We start from the raw sequence: 14,003 nt of genomic DNA, 5'->3' as shown, positions 1-14,003 counted from the left end.
AAAGCATACCCAACCTGTCATGTTCATATCACCATTAGCACAGGCCTCAATTCAATAAAAAATAAAAAATGACCTTAAGTATTGTATCATAGGATTCACTGATCAAATACTACCTTGGGTTTAACTACTGGCAGGGTTGATCACCTTGGAGGCATTTACATGTTGCCATGTGTATTTACACCCTAGCAAGTCATCTCTGGAGTTCAGAGATTGCCGTATACAACTTTATATTATAGTCCTCTGGTCAGTAATATAATGTGAGTTCTAAACTAAGAGTCAAATGTTATACCTCCACCACCCAGACCATTCTCTGATACCTGGAACCAACTCCAAGGCATTCTCCAGGTACTCATCTTCAGTGATGGTGCGTCCATCTAACTTCAGCTCCAGCACGAAGTCCCGTACCACCCAAACAAAGTCTGGAAAGAAACTCACAAACTCAGCTGAGTCACCTCCTTCGCCAGAGCTGGGGGAGGATTTGGCTCTGATTAACTTTGTTAGTTCAGTTACATAGCTGAGATCTTAGCTAAGGAATGAGAAACATTTCCTACCAAAAGTTCCAGATCTTACCCAGAAACAATTTTTAACATATCTATTCACCCAGTGTCCTTTTCTCCTCAACCATGATTATTGACACGATGAAAGAAGAATGAAAACAATAACAAAATAGTTTCAGTTACATTCCCACAGCCTCCATGACACATGGTGGTTTGGTTCCTGGAAGGATACTGCAGCTGCTTCAGGGCCTGGTGGTTGATGGTGCCCATGCTGTTGTAGACAAACATGCTGCTCAGGAGCACGGCCAGGGCAAAGATCCATGAGTCATTTTTTGAGTCCCCCTAGAAAATACACAGAAGGGCACTTAGGTGAACTTCTCCCGTTCAGTTGTTTATGCCAGCTCTACTAAAACTGTACAGTAAAACAAATAACATACACTGTGAAGACAGTGGTAAATTCAAACCTCATTTTGGGTATTCACATTGAGACCTCTCATGGCCCATGTTTCTTAGCAATTAAGAGAAGTGAATGACAATATAAGTGTGTGTCAAAGATTTAAATGAGTCTCAAAAACATAGAAGTATGAAATGATAAGTGGGTAAGATTTATTTGCAACTTTCTTTTGACCATGAGCTTATTAGTGACACAAATGCAAGTCAATTAAATTCACCAACTTCTCATTGTGCAAAAAATGAGCAGTTGGTGAATTTAAAAAATGCCAGACACAGGATTCAGTTTTGGGGATATAAAGTTTCATAGGGAAATCTCTGACTTTCAGAGATGACTTTCTGGAAGTGAAAATATACATGGCAACATGTAAATGCATCCAATGTAATCAACTCTGCCAGGAGTACAAGCCAATGTTATAACATAAAAGGCAAATGAGATACAACAAGAGGATGTAACTCTGATAAATACATTAAAAACAACAACCCCTGGAAAATATCAAGGGAGGGATTAACAACAATACGATAATAGTAGAAGACTTTAATACCCTGCTGATATCACTGGATAAGTACTCTAGACAAAAAAATCAGCAAAGAAAAAGCAATCTAAAGGACTTGCTAGATCAGATGGACTTAATTGACATCTTTAGAACATTTCACCTGAAAGCCTCGGAAATACATTCTTCTCAAGTACACATGATACATTTTCAAAGATAGACCACATATTGGGTCACAAGCAAAGTCTCTCCAAATTCAAGAAGATTGAAATCATATCAAGCATTTTCTCAGACCACAATGGCATAATATTGGAAATAAACTACAAAGAAGCAATTAAAAAAAGAATTCAAACACTTGGAGACTGAAAGGTGATCAGCTTTTCTAGGAGTGCAAGCCAATGCTATAACATAAAAGGAAAATCATATAATGACTGGTTACTAAAGAGATAAAAGAAGAAATAAAAATTATCCTGGAAACAAATGACAATGAAAACACAACAATTCAAAATATATGGGACACAATGAGTATAGTCCTGAGAGAGGTTTTTATAGCTCTACACAACTACTTCAAAAAAACAAGAAAAACTGGTAGTAAATCACATCTAATTCTACAACTTAAAGAAGTAGAAAGAGAGCAACAAGAAAAGCTCAGAGTGAGCAGAAGGAGGGGGATAATAAAGATCAGAGCAGAAAATAAATGACAGAGACCAAAATAATAATACAAAAGATCAATGAAACCAAGAGCTGGTTCTTTGACAGGACAAACAAGGTTAATAAACCTCTAGCCAGGCTCACCAAGAAGCAAAGAGAAAGAACCCAAATAAATAAAATCAGAAATGAAAGAGGTGAAATAACAACAGACTCCACAGAAATACAAAGGATTGTTACAAAATACTATGGACAACTCTATTCCTACAAATTAAGGAAATGCACATATTCCTAGAAAAATACAACCTTCCAAAACTCAATCAGGAAGAATCTAAAAATCTCAATAGGCTGGTAACTAGAGAAGAAACTGAAGCAGTCATCAAAAAGCTTCCAGCAAATAAAAGCCTATGGCCAGATACCTTCATATGGGAGTTTTAGCAAACATTCAAGAATTAAAATCTATCTTCCTCAGACTATTCCTAAAAATTCAAGAGGAAGGAACAATTCCAAGCTCATTCTATGAAGCCAGCATCACCCTAATACCAAAACCAGATAAAGACAACACAATGAAAGAGAATTACAAGGCAATACCCTTCATGAACATAGATGCCAAAATCCCCAACAAAATTCTATCAAATCAGATCCAGCATCAGAAAGATCATATACCATGAACAACTAGGATTTATCCTGGGGATACAAGGATAGTACAATATCTGCAAATCAATAAACGTGATACGTCACATAAACAAATTGAGAGATAAAAATCACATAATCATATCAATTGATGCGGAAAAAGCATTTGATAAAATCCTTTCTTGATTAAAAAAAAAAGCCCTCAGAAAAATGGGAATAGAGGAATCATACTTCAACATAATAAATGCCTTATATGACAAATCTACCGCCAACATCATACTCAATGGGCCAAAACTAATACCATGCCACCTAAGAACAGGAACAAGACAGGGATGCTCCCTTTCACCACTTTTGTTGGACACAGTTCTAAAACTGCTAGCCATAGCAATTAGACAAGAAGAAGAAATAAAAGGCATCCAAATTGGAAAAGAAGACGTAAAACTCATTATTTGCACATGACAAGATACTGTACATAGAAAACCCTAAAGACTCCATCAAAAAATTCTTAGACTTAATAAATGTATTCAATAATGCAGCAGGATACAAAATTAATATCCAGAAATCTGTGGAATTTATATACACCAATAGTGAACATACAGAAAGAGAAACAAACAAATAAGCAAACAAAAAAAACCAATCCCATTTACCATCACACCAAAAAAAAATAAGATATGTAGGAATAAACTTAACTGAGGAGATAAAAGACTGGTACTCAGAAAACTACAGGACACTGAAAAAAAGAGATAGAGGAAGATATAAACAGATGGAAGAACATACCCTGATCATAGATTGGTAGATTCAATATCATTAAAAAGTCCATACTATCCAAAGCAATCTAGATTCAATACACTCCCCATTAAAATACCAAAGTGTTTTTCACAGATCTAGAATGAATTCTCCAAAAATTCATCTGGAATAAAAAAGACCCCAAGTAGCTGCAACAATCCTGAGAAAGAAGAACAAAGTTGGAGTGATCTCAATACCAGATATCAAGCTGTATTACAAAGTCACTATTCTCAAAACTGCCTGATACTTACATAAGAATAGACATGTAGATCATTGGAGTAGAATAGAGAAACTAGAAATTGACCCAAACTACTATGCTCAGTTAATATTTGACAAAGGAAGCAAGAGTATACAATGAAGTCAAGACAGTCTCTTCAATAAATGGTGTTGGGAAAATTGGACAGATACATATAAAAAAAATGAAATTAGACCATCAACTTACACCATACACAAAATAAACTTAAAATGGATAAAGGACTTAAACATAAGATAAGAAACCATAAAAATACTAGAGGAATCCACAGGCAGCAAAATCTCAGATATTTGCTGAGGCGATTTCTTCACTGATACTACTCCTGGGGCAATGGAAAATAAATAAAACATAAACAAACAGGACTACATCAAAATAAAAAGCTTTTTTTTACAGCAAAAGAAACCATCAACAAAACAATAAGAAAGCCCACTGCATGGAAGAACATATTTGCCAATGTTATCACTGATTAAGGTTTAATCTCCCACATTTACAGGGAACTCATACAACTTAAGGAAAGGAAGATAAACAATTCAATCATAAAATGGGCAATGGACCTAAATAGATAGTTTTTGAAAGAAGACATAAGGAAGGCCAAGAGACACATGAAAACATGCTCAAAGTCACTAATCATCCGAGAGATGCAAATCAAAATGACAATGAGGTATCATCTCACACCTGTCAGAATGGCTATTATCAACAAAGGACAAGTGCTGGTGAAGATGCAGAGATAAAGGAACCCTGGGACACTGCTGGTGGTAATGCAGACTGGTGCAGCCACTGTGGAGAACAGTATAGAGTCTCTTTAAAAAACTAAAAATGAAACTCCCATTTGACCCAGTGATCCCACATTTAGGAATATATCCCAAGACACTAGAACTACCAAGCAGAAAGGGTATATGCACTCCTATGTTCATAGCAGCACAATTTACCTTAGCTAAGATTTGGAAACAGCCTAAGTGGCCATCAGCAGATGAGTGAATTTAAAACTTGTGATACATTTACACAATGGAATACTATGCTGCAGTAAAAAAGAAGGGATTCTTACCATTTGTAACAGCATGTATGAAACTGGAGAGCATTATGCTAAATGGAATAAGCTAGTCAGAGAAAGATAAATATCAATGATCTCATTCATTTGTGAAATATCATGAACAACATAAACTGATGAACAAAAACAGATCTGGAGAAGCATAGATCAGATTGTAAAAACCTCAGAGGGAACTTAGGGGAGGATAGATAAGAGGCAGAGATCAACCAAAGGACTTTTGTGCATGCATATAAGCCTAACCAAAGGACACAGACATCAGGGGGTTGAGGGCATGACTGGGTGCATGGGTGGGGCAAAGAGGGGGTAAGGACATATATGTAATACCTTAATCAATAAAGAAAAAAAGTATATGAGGTTAAGGTAACTCATGTTTAAAAATATTTTATAATACTAATTACAAAAACATAAACTATATCTATAAAGGTTTTTACAAAGAAATTTTTTCCCAAAGCTGTATTTCTGGCATTATATTCAGGATTTAAAATGTATCTTCAAATGTGATCATCTGTGATTATGAAGAAAAAAAAGTGATATGTATCTAATTAAACAGTCCAGGTGTGTTTTTTTTTGTTTGTTTGTTTTTGTGTGTGTGTGTGTGTGTGTGTGTGTGTGTGTGTGTGTGTGTGTTTAAAGCAAATGGGGGTGTGGGAACCCAGAAAAATTACTTTGTGATTTCAGGGCAAGAAGGAATTATATATGAATAAGATACGATTCTATGAGTTGAAAGTAGTAGTAGGGCTTTGCTTTAAAGAACAGACACAATTTGGGATTCTGGTATGAAAGGGACCATGCTGGTGGAAGGATCTATAGAAGTTAATCAGAATTGTCAGAGAGTGTGTTAATACAAAGGCACTACATGTTATTTTATTTGATTGAAGTAGTGGTTATGTATGTGGTAGGAATAGATGTTGAGGCTGAACATAACACACTCATGGTAAATCGTGAGTGACTTTGCAATAGAATTGGATGGACAGAAAGTACTTCTCTAGAGTTGAATGGACAGAAAGTACTTCTTCTGCTATCAGTTGATAGTTATGTTTTGCTCCTTTATAAATGTAATTAGCTAAGAAGAAGATGATTTTGTAAACTGTAATCTGTTAGCAATCAGTAGACCATCTTGCTCTTATAATGAGGTTATTGAGTATTTTAAACCTGAATTATGTTAAGTGACATAACCCAGTCAGAGAAAGAAGAGTATCCTATGATTTTACTCATATGTACAATCTAATGAACATTATGAACCAACAAGAAACATAGAGGCAGATTCATAGATAGAAAGCAGGCTGACAACTGTGGAGCTGAGTGAAAGAATGGGGGGTGAAGTTGGAGGTATTGAGAAAAAAGAAAAAAAGACAAAAGAAAGATTTCATGGACAGGGCAACAGTGTGGTGGTTGCCAGGGAAGAGTGGAGAAATTGGGGGAGAGAATAGGGAGGATAAATGGTGATGGATAGAGACTTGACTTTGGGTGGTAAATACACTATAGTGTACAGATAATGTGCTGTAGAATTGTGCACCTGAAACCTGTAAAAATTTGCTAACCAGTGTCACCCCAATAAATTCAATGAAAAATTAATATTAAAATTCAGAATATCTAAATTCCTGCCCCTACACATTTTTGGGTACTGGAAGCCAAAGATACACTGCTCCTACTTGCACTTCAGACTCTGGTTAATACAAATAAAGACACAAGATTGACGGCAACTAACACATCAAAGAAAAATACCTAAAACTATCTCATTTATGTTTTTTGTGAGTCTAGCTCATGAATTTATAGAATTCAGGAAGGAATTAATCTCTATAAACCAGAAACTTGTACTAAAACCTTAATCAATATGTATGGTGTAGCTGCAGTGGTCTGGGAGATTATTTAAATACTATAAGTCAGGTGCATAATATCCGGGCACACGGGGTGTCCCTCAGCTCTTCCTGAGCCCTCTTTCAGTTCAGGAGCCCTCATGGATGTCTGGCTGATGGCTTAGGCCCGTCCTGTGGGCTTAAGCCAGCAAGCTGACATCCTTAGCACTGTCAAGGCGATGGGAGAGGATCCTGCCACCTCTGCTGTGCTCACTAGCCATAAGCCTAGCTCAGGCCTCTGGCTGAGCAGGGCTCCTGGTGTGAGAGGGCACTGACCACCAGGGGGCAACTCTTGGGTTGAGCATCTGCACATAATAGTGACATCCATTTATCTGCAGTTCGGTCAATTTGCATATTAGCCTTTTATTAAATAGTTTAGGATGTTATTTTAATAAAACCCCATTTTTATATTTTGTACCTTCAAGACAATCAACCTCAGGCACCTTAACTACTAGAGTGCCTTCATCCCATAGTTATAGCTTCCTCCAGGTTGTTTTTCTTATCCTGAAGACTGCTTAAATATGTCACTCCTTATATCCTTGTTCTGATAACATTGCTTATTTCATATCTCCCAACTAGGCTTTGGGCCTTTTCCTCAATCATGCAGATCTGTACTAATTAACACAAAACCTTAGAATTTAGATGCTCAATAAGTATTTATTGCCTTGTAACTTTCAACCAAGTGTAAAAATAAGAAGATATATATCTAACAAGGAAAATATTGAGTTTCCAAGAAAGTAATTTCAAGGAAACAAAATTTAACCTCATTATTCTTAAGTGGATTTGTAGTTTATATTGATAGAAATACATCATAGAAGTTGAGTAAAGTTTGCAAATTAAAATGTAAGTGGAGTATCAAGAACAAAGAGGCCTCTTTGCCTTACCTTTTCCACATCGCCCAGGCCCTCAGTGTCCAGAAGGACCAGAGTGTGGTTGGGCTTCGAGGGGTGGGGTACACACCACATCCAGATGCCCTTGGTTTCAGACCGCACTGTGGAGCCCAGACGGAAACCTGCAAAGGAAGAGGAGAAAGTGTACAGAGTAACAGCAGATAGTCCAGGCTGCCCATAGAATGTAAATGCCAGGCTGGGAGGAAGGTTGCTTCAGTTTTAGCAAGGACAGCCTATTCAACCTTTATACATGTTCAGGACCTTCTCAGGAAACGCTCTGTGTTTCCTATTCACTCCATGCTATCAATGGCTCAAGCTATGTCACATCTCAGAATTACTGTAACCTCTATTGATCTTTAGAGTCTTTTTTTTTTTTTTTTTTTTTGGCACTGAAGAGCTCCCTTGTCCTTCAGATTCTAGTAGAGTTCTACCAGTGGGAGGTGCCATCATGAGACTATGTAGTGAGCCATCCTGTCCCAGTGCCTCTGTTACTCTATGATGGGTCACAGCCCTTTCATTTCACTCCATCCAAAAATGCTGGTCTTTGCCACATTCTGGTTTCCCTTTCTGCTTGGCTGTTCAGGCTATAGGAGTGATTATAGTTCCCTGGCCATTGCTATTGCCACCCTCTGGGTGCTTCCTCATCTCCTATTAGTTTTCTGTGACATCATTATGACCTTATATGGTTCCCTCTAATAAACAACACTCGTTAGTCAGCGTTTGAGAGGTTCTTGTGTGTCCTGCCAGGATGTGGATTGATAATCAGCGTTATTGGATTTTTTTTCTTTCCTTTTCTTCCCATATGTTTCTCATTTCTTCTCTCTTTTGCAATGAAATGATGAGGTGTTTTTGTTTGTTTGTTTTTCCCCTGACTCAGGTGGGGATGTAATGGAAGTGAAGGCAAAAAAAAACAAAAAAACACACCTCTGAAACTTGGTTGCTCCTCTTTCAAAAGTCTTAAAACTACAGGTGGGGAACAAGTGAGAGGTATATCCAAGAACGTGTGAAATATCTTGCCCAACAGTTTAACATTTTTAACATCCAGCATAGGCCAATTTTGCATTCAATGGTGACTAGAAATGGAAATGATGGAATGTGTAGGAGAAGTAAGTTCAGCTTGGCTCAAGCCACTCAAATTTTGAGGCTTGGGACTTTCTCAGAAATCCTCTGAGGTCTTTACAGAGAAGGTATAAAGCTTGAGGTGGTTTTCATTCTTCTACATCGTGATAGTATTTGATTGTTTGCTAAATAATACAGAATAATCTGAACTTCCAGTGCCGCAGGGAGGAAAGGTAGATGTAATTGGAGATCATCATTCTCAGTTATGAGTTAAAAACTCTCAAAGAAAGTTAACAACAAGGGAATATTGTAGTGGCCTGGTATTCCTCCTGGACCTTGACTGGGCATGAATCTTTCTTTTTTCTTTTCTTTTTTTTCCTGTTGGGTGTTAAAATCACAATTCAGGTATTAAAGATTACAGTTTACTTTCAACATTATTTTGTATTAGTTTTAGTTGTGCAGCATAGTGGTTAGGCAAGTACATACTTTGCAAAGTGTTCCTACTGATATTTCAAAGACCCAGCTGGCACAATACATAGTTATTACAATATTATTGACTATACCTAAGTGTGTTAAAATATTCTGAGGCATGGGGCTTTCTCAGCAATGAAACATAACCTCGTTACCACCTGATGTTATCTTGAGTAGAATTTAACTTATATCTCTCTGTTAGGGTTCTCAAAAAAGAACTTTTAATGAATTTAAGATAGGCAAGAAAAAATGTTCTCTCCTGGTCTAGAATTTCTCTACAGGAAAGATGAAGAAAAAATGTTTTATTGGAAGCAAATGGGAAAGATTGTGAAGCAAAAAGGAGAAAGGGAGAAAGAAGGAAAGGAGAGAAGAGACCGAAAGAGACCCAGTGAGCAGACAATGAGAGATGTTTCTATAATATTAATCATTGCAGTTCAGTTATTGAGGTTTAATCCAAAGTGATGCTGAGCTGATGAGACACAGAGGAAGACATTTAAAATAGAAATGTGTGTAGTCTTCAGAGAGAGAAATGAGTTACAAAACATAGGCAGATCACTCTAAAAATCAGTCAGAACAAAAAAAAGGCAACCCAATAGGAAAGAAAAATGATCTCAGGAAATAGAAAATGCAAAGAGAAAATTAATATGTGAGATCAAACTTATTTGTAATGAAACAAATAATATGTAACCATACAATCACCAGATAACCAAATTTTAAAAGTCTTCTACATTTTTATGAGGATGTGGAGAATTCTCAATTACTGCTAATAAAAGTATACATTGCATTTAAAGTTTGAGAAGCTGTTTGAGAGTGTCTAGAAAGGCTGACAACATATATACCCCATGACCCAGCAATTTTATTTCTGGGATTTGCGCACATGTGCACCAGGATATATGAACAAGAAGATTCATGTCAGCTTTATTCATAAAAGTAAAAAACTAGAAACAAAACCATTGTTTATCAACAACAAATGGATAAATAAGTGATGGTATCTTCTCACTTTCAGCATATTATAAAATAGTGAAAATAAATAAATTATATATACATTTCACAAACTAGGTAAAACTTAAGCTTTTTGTTGAGCAAAAGGAGCAAGACTCAAAAGAATACCTGCATGGATTTCCCTTTATATAATATTTAAGTTATTCTTACAAATGCATACACAGCTTGTAAAACCATTTTTAAAAGGAAAAGTGGCCAAAACCAGTTTGGCTCAGTGGATAGAGCGTCAGCCTGTGGACTGAAAGATCCCGGGCTTGATTCTGGTCAAAGGTATGTATCTTGGTTGCGGGCACATCCCCAGTAGGGGGCGTGCAAGAAGCAGCTGATCAATGACTCTCTCTCATTGATGTTTGTAACTCTCTATCCCTCTCTCTTCCTCTCTGTAAAAAATCGATAAAATATATATATATATTTTAAAAAGATATCTATTTGGTAGTGACAGTTAAAGCTTTTTGTCAGTGGAACGAGTTAGTCTCTTTTTTAAAGTTGACCCTGAAGGAGGTGTGCTCAGTCTGTGTTACCCCTGTCTCCAAACAAATGGCCCCCGCCCCAGAACAATACTCACCATGGTTCTGTCCTGCCAGGCGGTTCATTAGGTAGGATTTTCCTGTCCGATACAGACCTATGATGGCCACCACCACCACACGCTGAGAGATCTTGTCTAGAATCTCCAGTGCTTTTGGATTTACTGTCAGCTGATTATTCTGATTTTCTACCAGACAGATGGGGTCCATCATGCTGAATTCAGCGGCCATGGTGAGCTGTAACCCAGAGGAACAACTCAGTACAATACAAGGTCCAGACATCATATCTAATGGTTACACAAGTCACATGCTTGTCAGCTTTCTCTGTGTTGAACAGACTCCCACATTTTGTCTGCTTCTAAAAGGTAAGTATTTAGCCTAGTGTGTCAAGGCCTGGCACAGATTCCTTATGTACATTATTATATTGCTCTTTAAATAAACCCTAATACAACCCTCCCCATGTGATGCATAAAAGAAACAAAATGAGCAAAACAAAACACTGATGATGGAGATTTGAAAACATTAACATGTTGAAGGTGAGTAGAGGTAGAATGGGATATTCAGGAGATGAGGAGTGACCAGAGAAGATCCACGGACTTCCAGAATGGTTTGGTTTCTAATTAACTGCATATATTTTCTGAGATCTACAATGAGCCAGGCACTGGTCTAAGTGCTCGGTATCAAGTAGTGAAGAAAATGGATACCAATTCCTGCCTTGTAGAGCTCTATTCTAGTAGAAGGAGACAGACAATACAGAAAGCAAATAAGCAGCATGCATGGTATATGTATATTAGATGATGGAAAGCACTTAGGAGAAAGTAAGCAAGAACTGAGATAGAGAGCACGGGGGCTGAATTTAAATAGAGGATGGTCAGAATAGGCCTCTCAGCAAAAGATAAATAAATGTGCTCTGTGACCATAAGGAGGACAAATGTAGTGAATCTTGGGAGGTGTAGCAGTTGGAGGAGGGGAGACTTTGATAGGAAGAAGAAGACAAAGAATGAGACTCCCTCTTAAAACACTACAATACAGACCTTTATAGGATACAGGGACAGTTATGAATGCAGGAATTCTTTTACTTAACTAGAGTAAAAGGATATTTTTTGTTTGTGATCTGACAGGGAAGAGAGGCTGTAACCAGGGCATGTTAGGGTGAGCCATTGCTGCCAGAGCCCCATAGCTGGGAGAGGTCCTACTTTACTGTTTTCATCACAGTGGGCATTTCATGCAATTAGGGACAGGAAGCAAAGTGCTTTCACTGTCCCTTCACTTTCTCAAAGACAATCCTAACCAACATTTATGTGCTCCCACACTTTTCTAGATGTGTGCATTGGAAAGAGTACTTTCTGTGCCTCAGTTTATTCTTCCATAAAATGGCAACACTAAAAATAACCATCTCATTCATAAAACTTAACAAAAGGAAAATAAACAATTCAATCAAAATGGGCAAAGGACCTACATAGACACTTTTCAAAAGAGGACATATAAAAGGCCATGAGACATATGAAAATATGCTCAAAGTCAGTTATTCATCAGACAGATGCAAATCTAAACAACAATGACGTTCCATCTCACACATGTCAGAATGGCTATCATCAACAAACAACAAGTGCTGGCAAGGAAGTGGAGAAATAGCAGTTCTCCTGCACTGCTGGTGGGAATGCAGACTGGTGCAGCCACTGTGGAAAACAGTATGGAGTTTCCTCCAAAAAAAAAAAAAAATGGAATTTTCATTTGACCCAGTAATCCCACTTCTGGAAATATATCCCAAGAAATCAGAAAGATTATATGCACCTTTATGCCCATAGCAGTACAATTTACAATAGCTAAAATATGGAAACAGCCTGAGTGCCCATCAGCAGATGAGTGGATTAAAAAATGGTGGTACATTTACACAATGGAATACTATTATGCTGTGAAAAAGAAAGAATTGTTACCATTCACAACAGCATGAATGACATGGAAAGCATTATGCTAAGTGAAATAAGCCAGTCATAAAGATAAATATCCCATGATCTCATTCATTTGTGGAATATAATTAACAACATAAACTGAAAAACAAAAATAGTTTCAGAGACATAGAAGCAGGAAAGGAAGCGGAGGGGAGTAGGCAGTTAAGAGATCAATGAAAGGACTTATAGGCATGTATATAAGCATAAACAATGAATACAGACAGTAGAGAGTGAGGGCATGTGCTGGTGGTGGGAGCAGCGAGGGAGAGGTCAATGGGTAGAAAAGGAGACATATATAATACTTTAAACAATAAGAAATTTAAATTTAAAAATAAATAAATAAATAGAAATAACAATTTAGCCTGGCCAGTGTCACTCAGTAGTTGAACATTGACCCATGAACCAAGAGTTCACAGGTTTGATTCCCAATCAGAGCACATGGCTGGGTTGCAGGCTGGATCCCCAGAAGGTGTGCAGGTGCTGATCAGTGTTTCTCTCTAATCAATGTTTCTATCTGTCTATCCCTCTCCCTTCTTCTCTATAATTCAATAAAACATATTAAAATATTTAAAAATAACAATCTATTGGTCATTAAGATCATTAAGAAGATTAACTATATGTTAAAATTTATGATGCTCTTAAAATCATGTGTTGCATACTGAATCCTTTGTAAGTATTGTTTAAAAATTGAGTCTAAGATAAGGTGACCAGATTTTAACATTGATAAAGCGGGACACCATTGAGCAGGGGCGGGGAGGGGGGTGGTTCTTGATTGAAAATTTGGTCCATATTATATTATAAATTATTATATACATATTGCTTAAAAACTCAGTAAGTAGGTACATAATTACATGAACATATTTTATAATTAGTTTATAATTAAATTAATTTTATTGTTATAAAGTAACTATATTTTAAAAATTATTTAAATTTTAATCATATATTTCTTTCTAAATAATAACAATACTAATTTGTGTTACTTTTCTTCTGAATTTGCCGGAATGTAAGTCATGTCACTTTTAAGGCTGGCACTAGACTTTTGCCGCAACTATAAAATATAAATAATATGAGTACTGTCTGCTAAATTCAAGAAGATTTATGTATTTATGAAATAAATAAATAAATTACTTACCTAAATTATCTGAATAGCTGATTTGTAATGACATCACTTGTTTAACTAGCTTACTAGCACCCAGTACGATGTGTATCGTTTGAGAAACAGTTACAAAATGTTTTCATCGTTGCCAATCCCAAAAAATGCCATCGTTCATTAGGTCCAAACAATGGTGGTCGAATTCTAACAACTGATCAACAATGCGAACTTTGATAAGCAGTTCTCAATAATCAGTTCTCAACAATTATTTGTTATTATTAAAGTTTAACATTATAAAATCAACAAAAACAATATAAAACTCATATCCTGGCTAAATAGCCACATGG

At 36.6% G+C, this 14,003-nt stretch overlaps 1 protein-coding gene across 2 annotated transcripts in view; it reads right to left on the bottom strand.

Annotated features, from left to right (window-relative positions):
- LOC118724004 (guanylate-binding protein 7) overlaps positions 1-14,003 on the bottom strand; it is a 290,363-nt gene that overhangs the window by 76,379 nt on the left and 199,981 nt on the right. For both annotated transcript variants that reach the window (XM_045584366.1, XM_045584365.1), the window contains exons 2-3: positions 10,653-10,848; positions 7,550-7,677 (exon numbers count right to left, since the gene is read on the bottom strand). In XM_045584366.1, coding sequence (XP_045440322.1) covers positions 7,550-7,677; positions 10,653-10,842 — 318 coding nt within the window. In that variant the 5' untranslated portion in view covers positions 10,843-10,848. The remainder of the gene's footprint in view (positions 1-7,549; positions 7,678-10,652; positions 10,849-14,003) is intronic.

The sequence above is a fragment of the Pipistrellus kuhlii genome, unplaced genomic scaffold, assembly GCF_014108245.1.
Source record: "Pipistrellus kuhlii isolate mPipKuh1 unplaced genomic scaffold, mPipKuh1.p scaffold_m20_p_2, whole genome shotgun sequence".
NCBI lineage: Eukaryota > Metazoa > Chordata > Mammalia > Chiroptera > Vespertilionidae > Pipistrellus > Pipistrellus kuhlii.
Note: the sequence above shows the minus strand (reverse complement) of the source record. Positions and strands in the feature narration are given on the sequence as shown.